General features: G+C 42.1%; 1 protein-coding gene across 5 annotated transcripts in view; it reads right to left on the minus strand.

Annotated features, from left to right (window-relative positions):
* Positions 1-760: 760 nt before the first annotated feature.
* Positions 761-17034, minus strand: part of PCSK5 (proprotein convertase subtilisin/kexin type 5) — a 452855-nt gene continuing 436581 nt past the window's right edge. For 2 of the 5 annotated variants that reach the window (XM_057498569.1, XM_036893450.2), the window contains 3 exons: positions 9182-9282; positions 7395-7578; positions 766-4529 (listed from right to left, as the gene is read on the minus strand). In XM_057498569.1, the coding sequence (XP_057354552.1) occupies positions 4123-4529; positions 7395-7578; positions 9182-9282 (692 nt within the window). In that variant the 3' untranslated portion in view covers positions 766-4122. Of the gene's footprint in view, positions 4530-7394; positions 7579-9181; positions 9283-17034 lie in introns of all 5 variants that reach the window. The other 3 variants (XM_057498570.1, XM_036893448.2, XM_036893449.2) reach the window with 3 other exon arrangements.

Here is a 17034-nt window from a genome sequence, read left to right on the forward strand (position 1 = left end):
TCCTGCCATTACTCTAGAGCATTAGTGTTGTCAGGATTAATTAATGAGAGGCATTTAATGAGAAAAATGCTGAAGACTGTGTCTGGCAAAGAGACAGCATTGAAAATGGTAGTTGTCTTACTATTATTAATTTTGTTCTCCCCAACTAGACTGCAAGTTCCTCAAATTCTGACTTGTTCCATTTGCTATCGTTTCTTTCTAGAACAGTGCCTGGCACATGGTAAATACTTAATAAACACTTGATGAATTAATATTTTACTATGATTATCATAAAAGTCAAATCAACACCTTGTTAACTCCAGTGACTTCCTCAAGGAATACCCTCTACAGCCTCTTTGCATTTTCAGATCAAGTCCAAGCATGAACCCTCTTCCTGTGAAGCCACTCCCTACATGCTTTAATTTGCAGTTATAGTTATCTTGTAATTAACATACACCACGTCCCCTCCCCGTTTCCCACTGAACATTTACACTGAGGACCAAATAGGCTTGCATAATACAGCATGTGGTCTCTATCATAGTGTGATTGTTTCATATATGTGAGTCCACTCTTCTTAAATTCAATTCTAACAATATTTCTTGATTGTTTACCAAGTGCTGGGCACTGTGTTAGGTTCTGTGCTTAGGAAATAGTAGTGGCCTTAAGGAATGTACACTCTTTTAGTGGAGACAGATATCTGATCAACAATTACATCACAATGTGAAGTGCAAAGCTGTCTGCACAGAGTATCTAGGTTGCAAAGAGGTGAGATAATGATTAACCTTCTCCAAGAAGGTCAGGGAAGACCTCTCAGAAGAGGTAAAGAGAAGATGATTTAAAGGATGGGCAGAAATGTTCCAATTAGTCAAAGAAGGGGAACAGCGTATGCCCAAGAACATGAGATATTAGCAGGATGTTATCCTGGAGAACTTAGAAGCAATTCAGTGCTGTGGGAGTATACATGGGTAAGCTAAGTAGTAGGAGGGGCCAGGACCTGGTGGGTGGGAGGACTGGAGATAGGCAGGTGACTGTATCTTGCAAAGTTTGAATGTCATAATCACTGAAGGTGGCAGGAAGCCCTGAATGTGATGATCCAATGGACCCTATAAATGACTGATAGCAGGGTAGAGGATAAATTGGAAGGAAAAAAGTTCAGCAATAATTCAGGAGGAAGTAGGAAATGTCTGGATGACAAAGGCCAGGGCTTAATTGAGTCAGTGATGATAGGCCTGAAAGACACATTGAATCGATAACTGATATGACTAATTTAGTCATTTGGCAGTAGAAATTTAAAAGAGAGAAAAAATAGTCTTTTATTGTTTTGTATCTCTTGGTAAAGCATAATAATAACGCATAAAATGAGCTTAGAAATAGTTCATTAATAAGCAAGTCCCCATAACATTATCTGGTCTTGATTTAATTTTATTTCCAATTTTAAAATTACTTCTGTGAACTGGAACCTTCCAAGCCTCTTGGTGTATTTCCAGTCTACAAGGATTCTCTTGATATTTCCAAGTAATTTGCAAACAGATAACCAAAAAACTGACTTGTTTTCCAACTACAGATTTATCTATTTAGTCAGCTGTTAGCATTGTATTCAAAAGAAGTCTGAGAACAGTGTGGCAGGACTAAGAACAAAAGAAGAAAGATGTCAAACTACCAACACTACTGCACAAGTCTTCCTTTGAGGCTCACGTAGAGTAACAACAAGAGAATTTTTCTTAGGATTCAAGGTTGTCTCGACCACATTTAATCTTTCACTATGCATCATAAACACAGATTTGTCTTGGAAAACGATTTCCAGGCTACACAAAGACATGTCAAACTCAGTCTATCAAAGCTTTTGAATTATCAGGGAAGATGAACAACACAATATAAACAGAATTACTTATTTTCACAGGCCATAGACTCTATAATTACACAGCAAGAGATGACAAATTCTTCCATTGTTATGGTGGCTCTGTTACGTGCATTTTTATTTCTAAGAATTGAAAAGGAAACTATCAGAGCTTCACATAGATTTTGAAGGGATGATTTTAAATGAGCAAAAATTTTGGGAATGTATCATGTGCGTGTTACATACACATGGTCTCTTGAGAATTTTTGTTAAGACAGGGTCAGCAAACCACATCTGTTGGCCAGTCTGGCCCATCACCTGTTTTTCTATTGCTCTAAGAATGGTTTTACATTTTCAAGTGATCGAAGAAAAAAAATCAAAGAAGAATAGTATTTTATGATATGTGAAAATTATCTTAAATCCAAATGTCAGTGTCCATAAATAAAGTTTTACTGGAGCACAGCCCACACATCTGTGATGGATTGGCTGCATTTGTGCTACAGCGGCAGAACTGACAGCTGAGCAAAGCCTGAAGTATTTACTCTCTGGCTTTTTCCAGAGAAAGTTTGCCAGCCTTTGTTTTAAGGACTTTCCCCTAAAGAAACACCGAGGCCTTCAGTAAACTGAAGACTTTTTTTTTTACAGAGGTTTCCTCTGTCAGTGAACCATTATGTTAAAAGAAAATGCATGAATTTAGTAAAGGTAATAAAGTTGTCATATCATAAAATAAAATAATAGACACGACTTTATTGTACTTCGGATGCTTCTTTCCCACTTTATGTCAGTATAGCATAGTTATTAAGAACATGTGCTTTAGGGGCATTCTTTTTCCTTCAGTCTTGATTAGCTTTTTGTGACCTTAGGCTAGTTGCCTGTTGAAAGTCAAAGGTTTCCTATAAAAACAGGGTACTCATGGTACCCACCTCATGAAGTTATGGTATTGAGTAGAGGGTGATTTTTTTAGAAAGCAATTACTTAGCTCAGTACCAATACAGAGCAGGTGTGTAATATTTTTTTTTTATGATGACGATCACCATCTGAAAAGATCACTTTCTGTTGGCCCATTACTAGTACTAGTGCCTCTAATGTCTGTGTTAGGCACAAGGAAATCAAGAGCAGAGCAAAAACCCTCTCTGTGTATCACTATCTGCAGAAAAACTGTCCCAGGTGCACAAATCCAAGAGTGTACTTGACAGAAGAGTGGAAAAGGGAAACCAAGATGTCTGAGAAAAAACATCACAGAGATCAGAGTGTTGGAAGGCTGGTCAGCAGCTGGATTGAGTTTGTGAGCAGGATGTTGGGATTTTCTCTGTCTATTCCAACTCTTCCTATGGAATGTCCACAGTCCTGTGACATGCAGGCTGCTGATGAAAACTCTTCGATTTAGCAGCTAAAGTGTTTTTTTTAGAGTGGATGAAGGTTTTGTCATTTCATCCCATTTTATGTTAGCTTAAAACTGCCATTTTTCTTTTATTACTTGATGTCTTTGCTGGTGCTTTCAACCAGAAAAGTTCTCAGCAAATCATGAGGGGGTAATGTGTATACCTTGGAAGCTTACTGGTTTCCCTCCTGGGCTTGCTACTGCCTATCTCCTGCCTGAATTTGCTCTGTCCCTGGAATCATGACTGTGGGTTACTGCAGAGGAACCAGAGGTCAGAAAACACGTGGTTCCTTGGCTGGCAGGCTACTTCCCTTTTCTTTCCTCATCTCTAAATAGGCTGCAAGTACCCAGAGCAGAGGTGACCTCTTCTGCTCACCAGGGCCAGTCTGGAGTTGATCAATAAATGGCAATGAGGAGGACAACCGTCTTTAGTTTTCCCTCACAGGCTGAATCTCTGCCTAAAGAGAAACGACAGGGGAGAAAAATCCCCTCAGACAAACAACTCTTACATCTCTTTATTCTCCTAAAATAGTTTATAGAAATATCAGGATCCAGAAGGCAGCAGATATCTCCACAGCACAGGTGAGAAACAGAATTCCTACAGGCCCATTTCCTTTTTCTAAAATCACATAAAAGTTTGTATAAATCTCATTTTTTTTGCTTGAGGTGTTTTGTGTCTTGACATACGGTTTTGAGGAAAAGCCCTCTTAATTTAATCCTTGTTCTTCAGTTATGGTTAATTAAGTTTAGCCACACAAAAGAAGAACAAAACACTTCAGCATTCTTATGTACGCTACTTGGACTCGTAGGTAAGAAGACAGACGCCCATGTATCAGCCAGGTGGGTGGAGATAAAATCCAAAAACTGTAAATGTCACATATACGCCTGTGAGCGGAACGGGGGTGGGGGTGGCTGCGGCATCTATTTATCGGTAAGAGTAGCTCTCATCATCGTATTCCAGCTGGTCTTCCTCCTCCTCATCCAGCAGCCCATACTTAAACTTCCGGTAGACAGTGCCGTCTTGGCCCATGTAGACAATGTCGTCGTCGTCATCCTCATCGTAGTCCCTGTCCCTGTACTCAATCACCTGGTCCTCTTCAAAGCTGGTGCTCTGCAGATGGCTGCTCTTATAGGAGGAATAAGACGTCCTGGGGTCAGCCAGCTTCTCATAGCCAGTCTTTACCCTGGGCTGGACTCGGCCCCGCGATTTCCTCCAGACGGTCACAGCTGCCCCAAGCAGAAGCGCCAGCATAATGGAGGAGGTGATGAACAGAGCTGTCTTGGAATGCTCGGCTGCAGGCCCCACCTCATTTGCTCGAAGGACACACTCATCTGTTGGAAGATGACCCCAAGGGAAGAGGGGACAGGGAAAAGGGTGGGAGAGAAGAAGTGGGATGCAGAAGGTTAGTTCCTGTGGTTAAGAACTTTGCTTTATCTTTGAACTCTAAAACAGTAGAATTGCTGTCTTTGATTTTCCTGGGGGGCATACCACTGTACAGAACTGCCATGTGCACCCCAAGGGGGTTCCAGTCTGTGTCCGATGACGCCACCTAACCCTTCTAGGATGGTGAGTTTGAGATCCTTAGGGAGGCTCCTCAGTCCCATACCTCCTGGGTCCGTCTCTAAGTGTCCAACCTTACCAAAAGATTTCTTTATTTCTCTTCTGAGAAAAGTATTCCATCTTGGGCCAGGCTGCAGTTATTGCTAAATGCTCTATTTTCTGTTTCAACTCTGATTGTCTATGAGACTGTTTCTTCTCCCCAGCTACCCCTAAACCTGGTCGAACATGGTTTTTCCATTATTCAAGGGCAGAGCAGGGTATTTATAAGACCATTGACTCTTAACAGTTGTGAGGGGCCTTAGAAACTACTTAGGTCAACCTGCTTGACAGCTGAGGAAACTGAGGGCATGGAGAGGAAGTGAATTGTTACAGTGTCAGAGGCAAAAGCTTGTTTTTGGAGCAATCAGCTTTGAACCCAGGAGGGAGTAGAGCTCAGGGGTAGAGCATTTGCCTGCAGATTTGAACCCAGGAATCCTAACCTCATGCTACAGTCTGGAGACATCAGGCCAAAACACTCTGACAACTGTTTGGTATAGTTCTATGATGGTTCTACAGCCCTAATTTGGCAGGAAGTGAGGTACCTTCTTTAAATTCTAAGAACCAAATACAGTGATAAGGAATTTCTTCTATCATAATTAAGAGTTCTAGAGTTGAGAGCTCTGCCTCCTGTCCTTCATCAGGCTCCATTATGATGCCATGACTGAGAAAATGGAGTAGCAGTGTTGCAGAAGGAAGGATTAAACTGTAACTACAGTGATGAGCTCATTTTTCTTAATTTTCACTCAGTTATACAGGTGGTATTATCTGCCTAAGTTACTTAATTTTTTTTGTATTCTTTAACCCACTGAATGGGAGAGTAAAAGAAAATATAAAAGAAAGGAAGAAACAGGCTTTGTTGGATGTGCAATTTGAATTCCACAAATATTTTTTCAACCACCTGGGTCTGCCCCTCAGATTCCTTTACAAGATTCTAGGTACGTTCTATACACTAGCTTAATGGATATAATACTGCTGCCAATTGTTTTAGGAACAATTATTTTTGCTTATTGTACATTGGCCAGTACGGTGTGATTCATAACCACTATGCATTTTTCTGTTTTTGCTAGTGATAAACAAGCTTTCGATTTCATATTTTCATCCTTATGAGATTTAGTCTATTTCCTCTTCTAAAGTAATAGCGCTATCTTCATTGCTTTCATCATTAACAATATCAGCACAGAATTTTTCTCTGGAGGAAATATCAAAGTACTAGAGGGATGGGTAAGTAATCTGTGTGTAGTACTTAGAGAAAAATAGTACCTGAGGCAGGAGAATCAATAAAAGCCCTTTTGAGTTTGTTTCAATTACTAGGGTGCCATATGCAATCACGTCTTACTGTTCAGTCTTAGGTCTAAAGAGTCAGGGTCAGCCTCTGTGATCTGGTTTCTTTGAAGGAGCAGATAATCAAGAATATTTAGATTTTTGCAGAGTTGCCTCGGGTGGATCTTCAAGTGCCACAGAAGGCCCTGGAAAGCTGACTAAATAATTCTTAGTTGGAACAGGCTTGCAGAAACTCTGCACCCAAAATGCATACTCTCCTGGTTTCATTTAAAGCTACTGATATGATGAGGGTTATTCTTAGTTGACACAGCATGGATATTAGGCAATCCAACCCTGAAGGTGTATGTGGGGAGCTGGGGAAACCAGCTACTTGCTGGGGTGGGAAAGCTAAAAGAAGGAAAAAATTAACTTTTCAAAAGATGGTATTTAAAACTTAACTGAAATGTCTGGAAAAAAAAAAAGAAATGGCTAGTAGCTATAGGTCTGTGGACAGAGTCATATAATTGTGACATCTCTTTATCAGGCCATGAAACATCTCAACCCTAAGGAAATGATCCACTTCTGGACTACAGAATGTATTTCAAGGATATATTTTTCTTTTCAGAAGGAATCAGTCCATGTGGGATCTTTCTAAGTTTGTGGCCAATGAGGATCAAGTACTTATGTGGAAAGGGTTTGGGGACTAGGAATTGGTAAAGAGGGTTTTATTTCTTCTCAGCCTTCACTAGAAGTTCATTTCTTGAATGCCTTAAGTCTCTAATGGGAGCCCTAGATTTGGGCTGACTTCTATAGGATGATCCTTCAACAGAATCAAGGTAATGTTGGCATCAGATTCCTTGATAGTTGCTTCTTTTCCTTTTTTCCACAGAAAGAAGAATAAAAAAAGGAATAAAGTAATTTACAAAGATGATTTATAAAAATTTATAAAAACTCTAGACCTACTTGAGCTCTAAACTTGGAGGCAGCAAAGCAGTGGAAAAAATGAGGGCTTTGTAGTCCAAAGGATCTGTATTCTAATTCCAGGTGAGCCTCTTAACCTTTTACCTTTACCTTGATTGGTATGGCCTTGGGCATGCTAATCAAGCCTTTTGAGCCTCAGCTTCCTCATCTGTAAAGTGGAGTTAATAATATCTACTTATATGAGATGATGGACAGAAAAGTTAAAGTCCAGTAGGCACATAGCAGGTACTCAATAAAGTGGTAGCTCTGTCGATTCTCCAGAATGGCCCATCCTCTCCTCCAGGCCCCTGACCCTGCCTCCATCAACTTCCTGAGGAAAACCCTTCCCCTGCAGGCTGCTCGCCCTCTCTCCTCACCTGTGGTGTCGTGGCAGTCGCAGCACTGTGTATGGGTGGGATCGGAGGCATTGCAGCAGGGCAGGCAGCGGCTGTCATCCACTTGCAGCAGCAGGTTGGCGGGGCACACGGTGCAGTTATTCGTGCCAGGTCCCTTGCATTCTATGCAGCTCTCATGGCATTTTGCACAGTTAAATTTCTCCCCCTGTTAAGAATAATCAGGGGATTCCTTTTGAGTGTGGAGGAATACACAAGGCACTGGCGTTCCCAGATGTGGTTCCATCTTGTCTCCATAAGGGAAGGAGACACGTGAGGGATTGCAGAAAGGTGGTTTGCTCTGGGTCCATTTTGACAGTTCAGGGTGAAAGAAACACCTGTCTGCACTTCGATGGAACCATAGCTGGACCCCTCCCTCCGAGATCTGCTGGTGACAGTAGTGGGAGAACAGGCTTCTACAATAGCTCAGGTCACAGACTGACAGCTCACATGCTGTACCTGGTCAAGGATAAGTTTTGTCTGGCTTGTACTAAAGTGACCTTCACAGTTACAAATTTTTTCAATTAAAACATTTCAAACTGGGATATTTCACATATAGATCAGTTCCTAGTTTCTCTTTGAAACCTAGAAGACTTGTCAACACTGGAGTCATCACTTCCACGTGGCAATGTCAGAGACAAAGCCGAGTGGCAATAGCCCTCTTTCTGCTTTCTCTTACTTGGATACACTGCCTAGCACTTGCTCGCATGTCACCAACATGTAGGCGAAATGTCAAATTCTACTTTCCGTTAAGCCTGCACTGGAGTATGTTCCTTGACCCAATACCCTTCACTCATTCACATCACCTGGTTGGCCTCTGTGGTTATTAGATTCTTGTGGCCCTGCCTCAGAATAATATAAGTAGTGAATGTTCAGCAGTTAAATTTTAATGGGAAGAGAGTCAAGAGATGAGGAAAAAGTGGCTTCTTCCCTCACATGTCCTTTGCTGGTGCTGGAAATGTGGATGAAATAAGATATATTTCTACTTTTACTTCTGTACTTGGGAAGGATGGACAGTCTTTGTTGAGCACCTTGACATATTTCAGGCACTGATAAGGTGCTTTCTCAGCTGTTATTATGTCACCAAATCCTGGTTACAATCCCAGTTTTGTTACTACTCATGTGATCTTTCGAAATTTTTTAATCTCTCTAATCCTCAGTTTCTCTGAAGTGTAATGAGGGCTCTTGTCAGAATTTCAAGAGAGCTCATATGTGAGTATTCTGAGTTGTGTTAATTTCACCATGGAGAGAGTTGCTTAATTTCCGAGGTTTACAAACACAATCAAGAAGTTAGTGGACTCAGAAAATCCACTGTTCCAAGGCAAGCAAATTAAATGTATCTCTCTTAAATCACTGTGAAAGGGTGGAGGAAATGAAACACCAACATCAGTTCTGACATTATTCATACTTTTCAGGTTAGGCAGCAGAGGGACAGGAGGGAAGATGTTACTTATTTTTGACATAATATTCCTGTGGAGATCTGAAACATCTAAGGTTATGAGCAATGAACGTAAATCCCAAAGTCCTCATTACTTAACTTCCCTGTTATTTATCTCAGGTCTTCTCAGTTCCTTTGACTGAAATTAAGGCTACTGGTGGGTATCACCATTATTCCATGATGCAATGGCAGAAAACTTTAAAATATTAAACCCGAATTATAGTGAGTATAGGAATTTTAGGACATTTTAATTTTGCTCCGAATGACATGCAGAAGCTAGCTGACATTCCTCTGTAGAAATGGCAGACGGCACCCCATGCCCTGCCCTCAGTACCTCTCCCACTCTGTATTCTCCCACGATACAGTCTGAGATGCAGATTCCTTCCACTAGGTGGTAACTCCACACACAGGATAAGCAACTGAACACTCCTTTTCCTGAAAGAAAAAAAAAATGGTTCTAAGTTATGAGACTGACCTTAGATTTCAACCTCTGTCTTGGACCCAAAACACTTATGAGCAAGAAATATGTCGAACAAATTGAAGTAGAAGGGTGAGTTGATAGAAGATATGAAAAAAAAATCTACAAGACACCAAGTGGAGGCCTGGAAATTATCCAATTAGTCCAATCAATGAAAAGACTCAGTTTGGAAATGGATTTGGAGATGACAGATCATTTATTACAGTGAGGGGAAAGATTTTTGGAGAATGAGAAATCACGCAGATAGCTCATAAAACCTTTACTTGTCATTCTGCTTATAGTTTAACTAGTATAGAGGAAGAGTTTGATACCAGCTGATTTTGGAGGCCCCCAAAACTTAGTTGGGTAGTAAATCATGATTAGGCAGTTCCTAATTGAGAAACAACACACTTGGAATGTAAAAGTGCTAGGGATAAGAGAATTTAACAGACCATATTGTCCAGTGGTTCTTAATTTTGGGGAGGGTGGTGGTGGCAGTGATAGAGTCCCTTGAAATTCTTTTGAAAGCTAAAAACTCTCTTTTCAGAAATTTGACATTCAATATGTTTATTATTACTTTTTAAATAAGTGAAAACTAAGGTCCAGATATGTGAAGTCACTCACTTAAGGTTACATAGGTAATGTTGAGTCAAGATTCAAATTCAGGTTTGTTGACTCATAGTCCAGTGCTCTTTTGTCATACTGTCTGCCTTACCGCGTGAACCACCAAGTAAAGGAGAACTGAATTCACAGATTCTGTTTCCTGGGGAGGTAATATACCTCTCTTCCAATACACAGACCCCAAGAATGACTGAACCAAATATTTCCTTCTATCCAGATATCAAGGGAAAACTTCTGGAAAGAGCTTGGAGATAAGAGAACTGAGCTCTAGTGCATTCTGTTAGGAAGGCCCTGTCATTTCATAAAAGGAGCAGGCAGATAGAAGGGGTATGGAATGTGCCTGGATTGTGAGCTGGAACTTGATACAGGTCTTCCCATCAGAAGAATATTGTAAAGAGTGAGATTGAACTAGCACCGTAAGTCCTGTTCTTCACAATCACTATGGAGTTAAATTGACTTTTCATATCTGATCTGTGAGCTCAATCATCTATACTGTTTCTATGGAAAATGAATTCTGAGCATGGAACAACAGCTTAGAAAATAAACCTTTATTACCCAATTGCTTCTTAGATTGGGGCTGCCTGTAGTGATAGAAATTCAAAGTCATTCTATTTTTATTTTACCTCCAGCTTCATACAGAATTTCCTACATGTTCTGGAACATAACTGTGGTCTCTGATGAAATAATCCATCTTCCCCTACTTCCTTTCTTCCTTCCTTCCATTTCTTGCCTTACATTTATCTAAAATACAGCTTAGATGTCTTACTCCAATTTTTAAATACACAAGTGTGTGTTGTTTTGTTTTTAGGAAGAGAAATTAAGGGCAGGAAAAATTAAAAAAGAGCAAAAAAAGGCAGTAAAAAGATGAAGGTCACAAAATTTGTGACTTAAGGTTGGTGACATTTTCCAGAAGACTAGCAGCAATTCGGCTGAGGTCTAGATCCTGGGAAATCCCCAAATGCACTACCTGCCACCTCTGGGTAACAAATCGGTGACTCCCTTTACATATCTTACACTTATTTTATAGAAAAATCTGTATATTTAGGGTACTTGGAATCTTTTGCAAAAGGCAATTTGTCAATTTCCAGAATGTTTCCTATTGTTTTCAAGTTTAGCACCCTACATTTTATCATTGCTTTTAAGGATCTGCAAGAGCTTTGGGACCTATAAAGCCAGCATTGGCATTTCCCTTTAAATTCAGAACAACTCACCATCCGCTTTCCCATGGACTGACCCCAATGGGTTGAATTCAGCAATGCCAAGCGATTCCTGGGGTCTGCCCATGGCATCATTCCACACAAGGAGAGGCCACTCTGGAGAGTCAGGTGGTTTTGGTTACCAGCCTGGATTTGTGTCTCAAACAATTTTGTGGGGCAGATAAATATAGAGGTTTGTGTGAGAAGGCAAGGAATGAGTTAATTAGAGGAACTAATTGCATACAAAGGTACGTATTAGGACTTAGTGTGCTATTTCCCCTTTACTCCCCACCCTGCTCAGTGCTTGTATTTTTTATTAACACCCCAATATTACTGGGAAGTCAAATGTGAATGAGAAACAAGCAGTCTGGTTGGTAAATTGCTTATTTAGGTTACCAATTTTTCCTGTAGCTTTTGTGCATTCTCATTTCTTAGTATGACACACAATATTCTAAGAAGGGATTTATCTTTTTTTCACCTACTTTATAGTCCAAGAGAAAACCTATGCTCAAATTCTGTAATCTATAGGTTGCAAAAGCAGAAGACAACACAAAGATTTGTTAACCAGCAAAGGATGTGTGTGGTATGGTGAAGAAAGGATAGAAGAAATGAGCATCAAAGATAGAAAGCTTCTACCAGGCATGTGGGGTTCAAGTAAGACTCAGGAGGAGGTGGCACATTTAAATGCTCAAGATGACTTCAAGATTCACCCAAATATGCCCAGCCATCCATTGAATACAATCTCAGGGAGACTGTGTTGATGAGGTTTTTTTGTTTTTTTTTTTCAAGATGACTTTTATTTTAGAGCAGTTGTAGGCTTACAAAAACATTGAGAGGGAGGCACAGAGATTTCCCATAGACTGCTTGCCCCCACACATGCCCAGCCTCCCACATTATCAACATCACTCATCACTCATCAGAATGTTTGCTTCTTTTTTTTTTAAACCAAGGATGAACCTACACTGATACATCATTATCCCAACATTCATAGTTTGCATTAGTGTTCTCTCTTGGTGGTGTACATTCTATGGGTTTGGACAAAAGTATAATGACATCTACCCCATCATTATAATATCAGTCAGAGTATTTTCACTGCCCTAAAATCCTGTGCTCTGCCTATTCATCTCTCCCTGCCTCCCACCCAACCACTGACCTTCTACTGTCTCCATAGTTTTACCTTTTCCAGAATGTCATGTAGTTGGGATCATACAGTATGTAGCCTTTCCAGAATGACTTCTTTCACTTAGTAATATGCATTAAGATTCCTCCATATCTTTTCATGTCTTGACGGTTCATCTTTGTTTAGTACTGAATAGTATTCAGTCCTGGATGTATTGATGAACTTCTGAGACTGGGAATGCTCAAAACCATCATCCTTAATCCACCCAGGAAATCTCAAACTCAATTAAAGGAACTTACAGTTTTTCAAACTGTGCTTACAACATCACTAATAATTTCTCCATCCCTGCAAAAATCTTATAAACTGGTATGACTTTGTTTTGATTGGCTGATGTTAAGAGACATTAACTTATCTAATGGCAGTTGTCTGGTCTCGATTAGAAACCAACTGTTCCCCCACCACCCCCAGCCACTGTACTGCACTAGAACTCTGGGATTAGGGTTGTCAGATTAGCTAATTGAAATATAGTATTTAATCCAGCAATCCTAGCTGAAATAAAGGCCCCACACATCTAGTTATGGTTGTATAAGAGAAACTTTCAATTTTTCAAAGAACCTTACAGAAAGCCAGTGTTTACTATGATATGACCAATGACAATGCCAACTTTCCACACACACTCCCTCCCAACTCCACTACCAATTCAGTGTATTCTCTTGTTTGCTATTTTATTCTGATTACAAGTATTGAGTAGCAACTATAGTTGGTGCCTCTGGAATGAAAAAAAGAACACAAATGAATGATTACTTAATACAGTTTGGGAGTCTAATTCTTTCAAAGATTGGAGTCAATTGCAGATGGGTGAAGATTGGGAACCACTGTATGGTAGAGTTCTCATGGAGTCGCCTCGAGGACTGCCTGGAAGCAATGATAGGGCTGGGGAAGTGGGGGCATCAGATGGGGCTTTAAAAGCCCTCCTCTGCTCCAATTGGAGCAGCTCTGCTCTAATCAATTTACATCATAGGATTCATCCTAAGATTTCATCTGAAGAAGTTCATCTACTGCTAAAATACCATCTGAAACCATTGTTCTAAACTGGAAATGTGAGGTATCAGAGCAGCCCAGCAGAAGCTTGCTGGGCCCATAAATTGGAAATATGCTGTCCTATTCAGTAACTACTAGCCACATGTGGCTCCTGAGCACTTGAAATGTGGCTAGTCAGTCCAAATTGAATTGTGCTCTAAATGTGAAATAAACATTAGATTTCAAAGACTCAGTACAAAAAAAATAATGTTTAATATCTCAATAATTTGTATATTGATTACATGTTCAGCTGATAATATTTTGGATATGCTAGCTGATAAATATATTAACATTAATTTTACTTTTTTTTTATGTGACTACCAAAAAGCTTAAAATTATATGCACGGCTTGCTTTATATTTTGATTGCATAGTATCTCACCATGCTGTGAGATACAGAGAGAAAATTCTAGGACTGGTATGAATAGTCCATGAGCACTCCCAGGTTACTTTAGATTGTCCTTAGTCTAAGTACTTTCTAGCTAAGAGGAATTTAATGTTTATGTTACTGAGAGTCACTCTAAAATAACACATCGTTACTGAGCACTCCACCCACTTTTTTTTCTTGGTATTAAGACATTTCTTTCAGTTAGAGCTGCAACCAGCCTAAGAAAGCGGGGCCGCGTGTTTCAGAGGACCGCCTAGGCGGCTGCACAGAGTAGACAATCAGGACCAAGCCACGGCGCTGCTATGCCGCTCCGCAGTCTAACGCTCCGCAGGTTTCTCCGACAGCAGCTTCCACCCTCCTGATTTTATTTATTCTTGTACCTTTTCAGCTCCTCTGCTTGTAGCTTGTCGAGCTTTTTCTGATTCTGATGGAATACACAGTCCCTCTGTTTTTGTTCCCTCTTTCCAAGCTTCTCCTCTTTCTTTCTCTTTCCAATTCTTCTAGTTGTTTCCTTCCCTCTACTCTCTGTCTTTTTTGCTTGGAGCTTTTGTTATTGGCTGTTACAGCTCCTGAAGTTTCTGCCTGACCAACTGTCGTTTCTTTTTTTTATAATTAAAAAAATGTTTTGAGAAAATTGTAGGTTCACACAGTTATAAGAAATAATAGATCTCCTACACCTCTCACTAATTTCTTTTGCCTTTTTAAAAAAATCAAGGCATCATTGATATACAATCTTATGAAGGTTGCACATGAGCAACATCATGGTTTCAACATTCACTCATATTATCAAGTCCCCCCACCCCCCACCCCATTGCAGTCACTCCATCAGCGTGGTAAGATGCTATAGAGTCACTACTTGTTTTCCCCATGCTGTACTGCCTTCCCCTGACCTACCTATATTGTGAGTGCTGATTATAATGCCCCTTAATCCCCTTCTCCCTCCCTCCCCACCGCCCTGCCCCACCCCTCCCCTTTGGTAACCTAGTCCCTTCCTGGAGTCTGTGAGTCTGCTGCTGTTTTGTTTCTAGTTTTGCTTTGTTATACTCTACAAATGAGTGAAACCATTTGGTACCTGTCTTTCTCTGTCTGGCTTATTTCACTGAGCATAATACCCTCTAGATCCATCCATGTTGTTGCAAGTGGTTGGATTTGTTTTCTTACGTACCACGTCTTCTTTATCCATTCATCTACTGGTGGGCACTTAGGTTGCTTCCAAATCTTGGCTGTTGTAAATAGTCCAGCTGCCATGTTTTAATTGACACATTGCTCAGATGTTGATGGTCAAATCAAGACATCTCCATGTTGCAGGCCCCAGACTTGCGCTCCCGGTCGTGTAGTCTGGGGTCCCCCAGGAGATGAGCTCCTGCTGGGAGCAAGCCTGGATCGCAGGACTGGGTGCGCGCCCCGAGGTTCCAGCGTCCTCGGAACTGAAGGTGTTGGACTTCCTGCAGGTCTCCTCTGGGTAGGAGCCCAGCATGGGGAGTCCCGGTTCCGAGCCTCCTCAAAGCCTCAAGCACCTGCACCACCTCCTTGCTGGGCTTCTCGGTGCCCGACTGCTTGAGGGCGACCATTGACCGGCGGCCCCTCCAGGTGAACTGCGCCGGCCGCCGCCCTGCCTGCGTTGCGTTCAGGCCCTTCGCTGCGCGGGAGGAGCCCTAGTCATGGCGGCTGGGGCCCAGGTTTTGAACTAGGTGGCGCGCACCCTGATGTAGGAGAAGCGGCTGAGCTGGCTGGTTTTGCCACCGAAGCAGGCCGGGGAAGCTCTGACCGGACTTCGTGTTCCCCACGTCACCCTCGGAGCAGAAGCCCGCTGTCTCTTGAACTCCGAGGGTCGAGCAGTGGTCCCTCTGCCCCAGGCCCTTCAGCCTTTCTTCCCAACTCCGCCCAGGAGGAGAGGGACTTCCCGGGCTGCTTCGGCTGGCGGGGCTGCGCCCAGGGCATCTTGGTGATGCGCTCGAGTAGAGGCCATGCGGAGGGCAGGGCTCTGCCGTCTCACCGTGCGGTGGCCTGTGGTAGCAGCTGCCACGGAGGGCGGTGGGCCTGCGCCCCAGGTCGCCACCGCCCGGGCCTGCCAAACCCGCGGACGCGACCTCCCCGCCCGCCCCGCGCCACCATTGCCGCCGGAGGTGCCGCCGCCGCCGCCCGCTGAGTGCTGGAGATACAAAGGTGAGACTAATTTGCGCCTCTGAGGACTTCACGAGAGAGGGGGAGAGAGAGAGAGAGACAGAGAGACAGAGAGACAGAAAGACAGAGACAGACAGAAGAGACAGAGCAGGGACCTTGGCTGCCTTGTTCGCTGACACAGACTGACATTGTCTGGGCCATAATGCTGGATAAATATTTGTTGAATAAATAAATACATGAATGAAGGCAGAGTACTAAGGGAACACAGAACGGAGGATTAGGGAAGGCATTTCTGTAGGAAACACTAACTCTAATGAATCAGAAAGAGGTAGCCAGGCAAAGCAGGCTGGAAAAAGTATTCCTGAAGGGGAAAGGGCAGGTTTGGCCCTGGTTTCATTATGCCAGGATTAGCGGGCGGCAGGGGAGGTGGTGAGACAGAAGGTTAGTCCCGCGATGTAGAGCTTCCTAGGCAAAGCTCAGTTAGTTTGCATTCTATCCTAAAATTAATGAAGAGTCGTTTTTAAGCAGAGTAGCATTGTTAGGGTATTTGTCATGGAGAAAGATCAATCTGAGAGCATAATGGGGGACTGGTCGGGTATAGAGTGGCTAATCCTAGCCGCAAGAAGACCCATTAGAGAATGTGGTGAATAATTCAAGTAAGGGAAGATAGGAGTCTGAACTAAGGCCGTGATATTAGAAAGGCAAGGGAGGGGAGATAGAATGAGTAGATACCTACATTTGATAGGACTTGAGGACAAATTGAACGTGGGGGTTGAGAGAGGAGAAGCAGAAGGTAATGGCCAGGTTACTGGCTCAGGCCTCTGGGTATGTGGTGGAGCCATTCATCAAAGAGGGAGCATAGGAAAGAGTGGTCTGGATGTGGTGAGGTAGGCTGGAGAAGAGTCCATTTCCATTTGAAGTTTGAGGTGTCTGCTGGGCATCTGATTAGAGATATTAATAGGCAATTGGGTGTATGGAACTGGAGCTCAGGAAAACCATTTGGGAAAGAGAAGTAGATTTGATGGCATCTAGACACAAGTGATAATGAAAGCCCCTTCAATCTGAGATGGCTATATTCATATGTATTTGGGGCCAAGTTATTTTAAAATATCAAGAAAGTGCTTGGAAGGTCATCTTAGTGGCTGGATAGCAAGGGTGGCTGGTGTTCTTCTTCCACTGTGAGGAAGGAGCTCATTTCTCATC

The sequence above is a fragment of the Manis pentadactyla genome, chromosome 3 (assembly GCF_030020395.1).
Source record: "Manis pentadactyla isolate mManPen7 chromosome 3, mManPen7.hap1, whole genome shotgun sequence".
NCBI classification, from domain to species: domain Eukaryota; kingdom Metazoa; phylum Chordata; class Mammalia; order Pholidota; family Manidae; genus Manis; species Manis pentadactyla.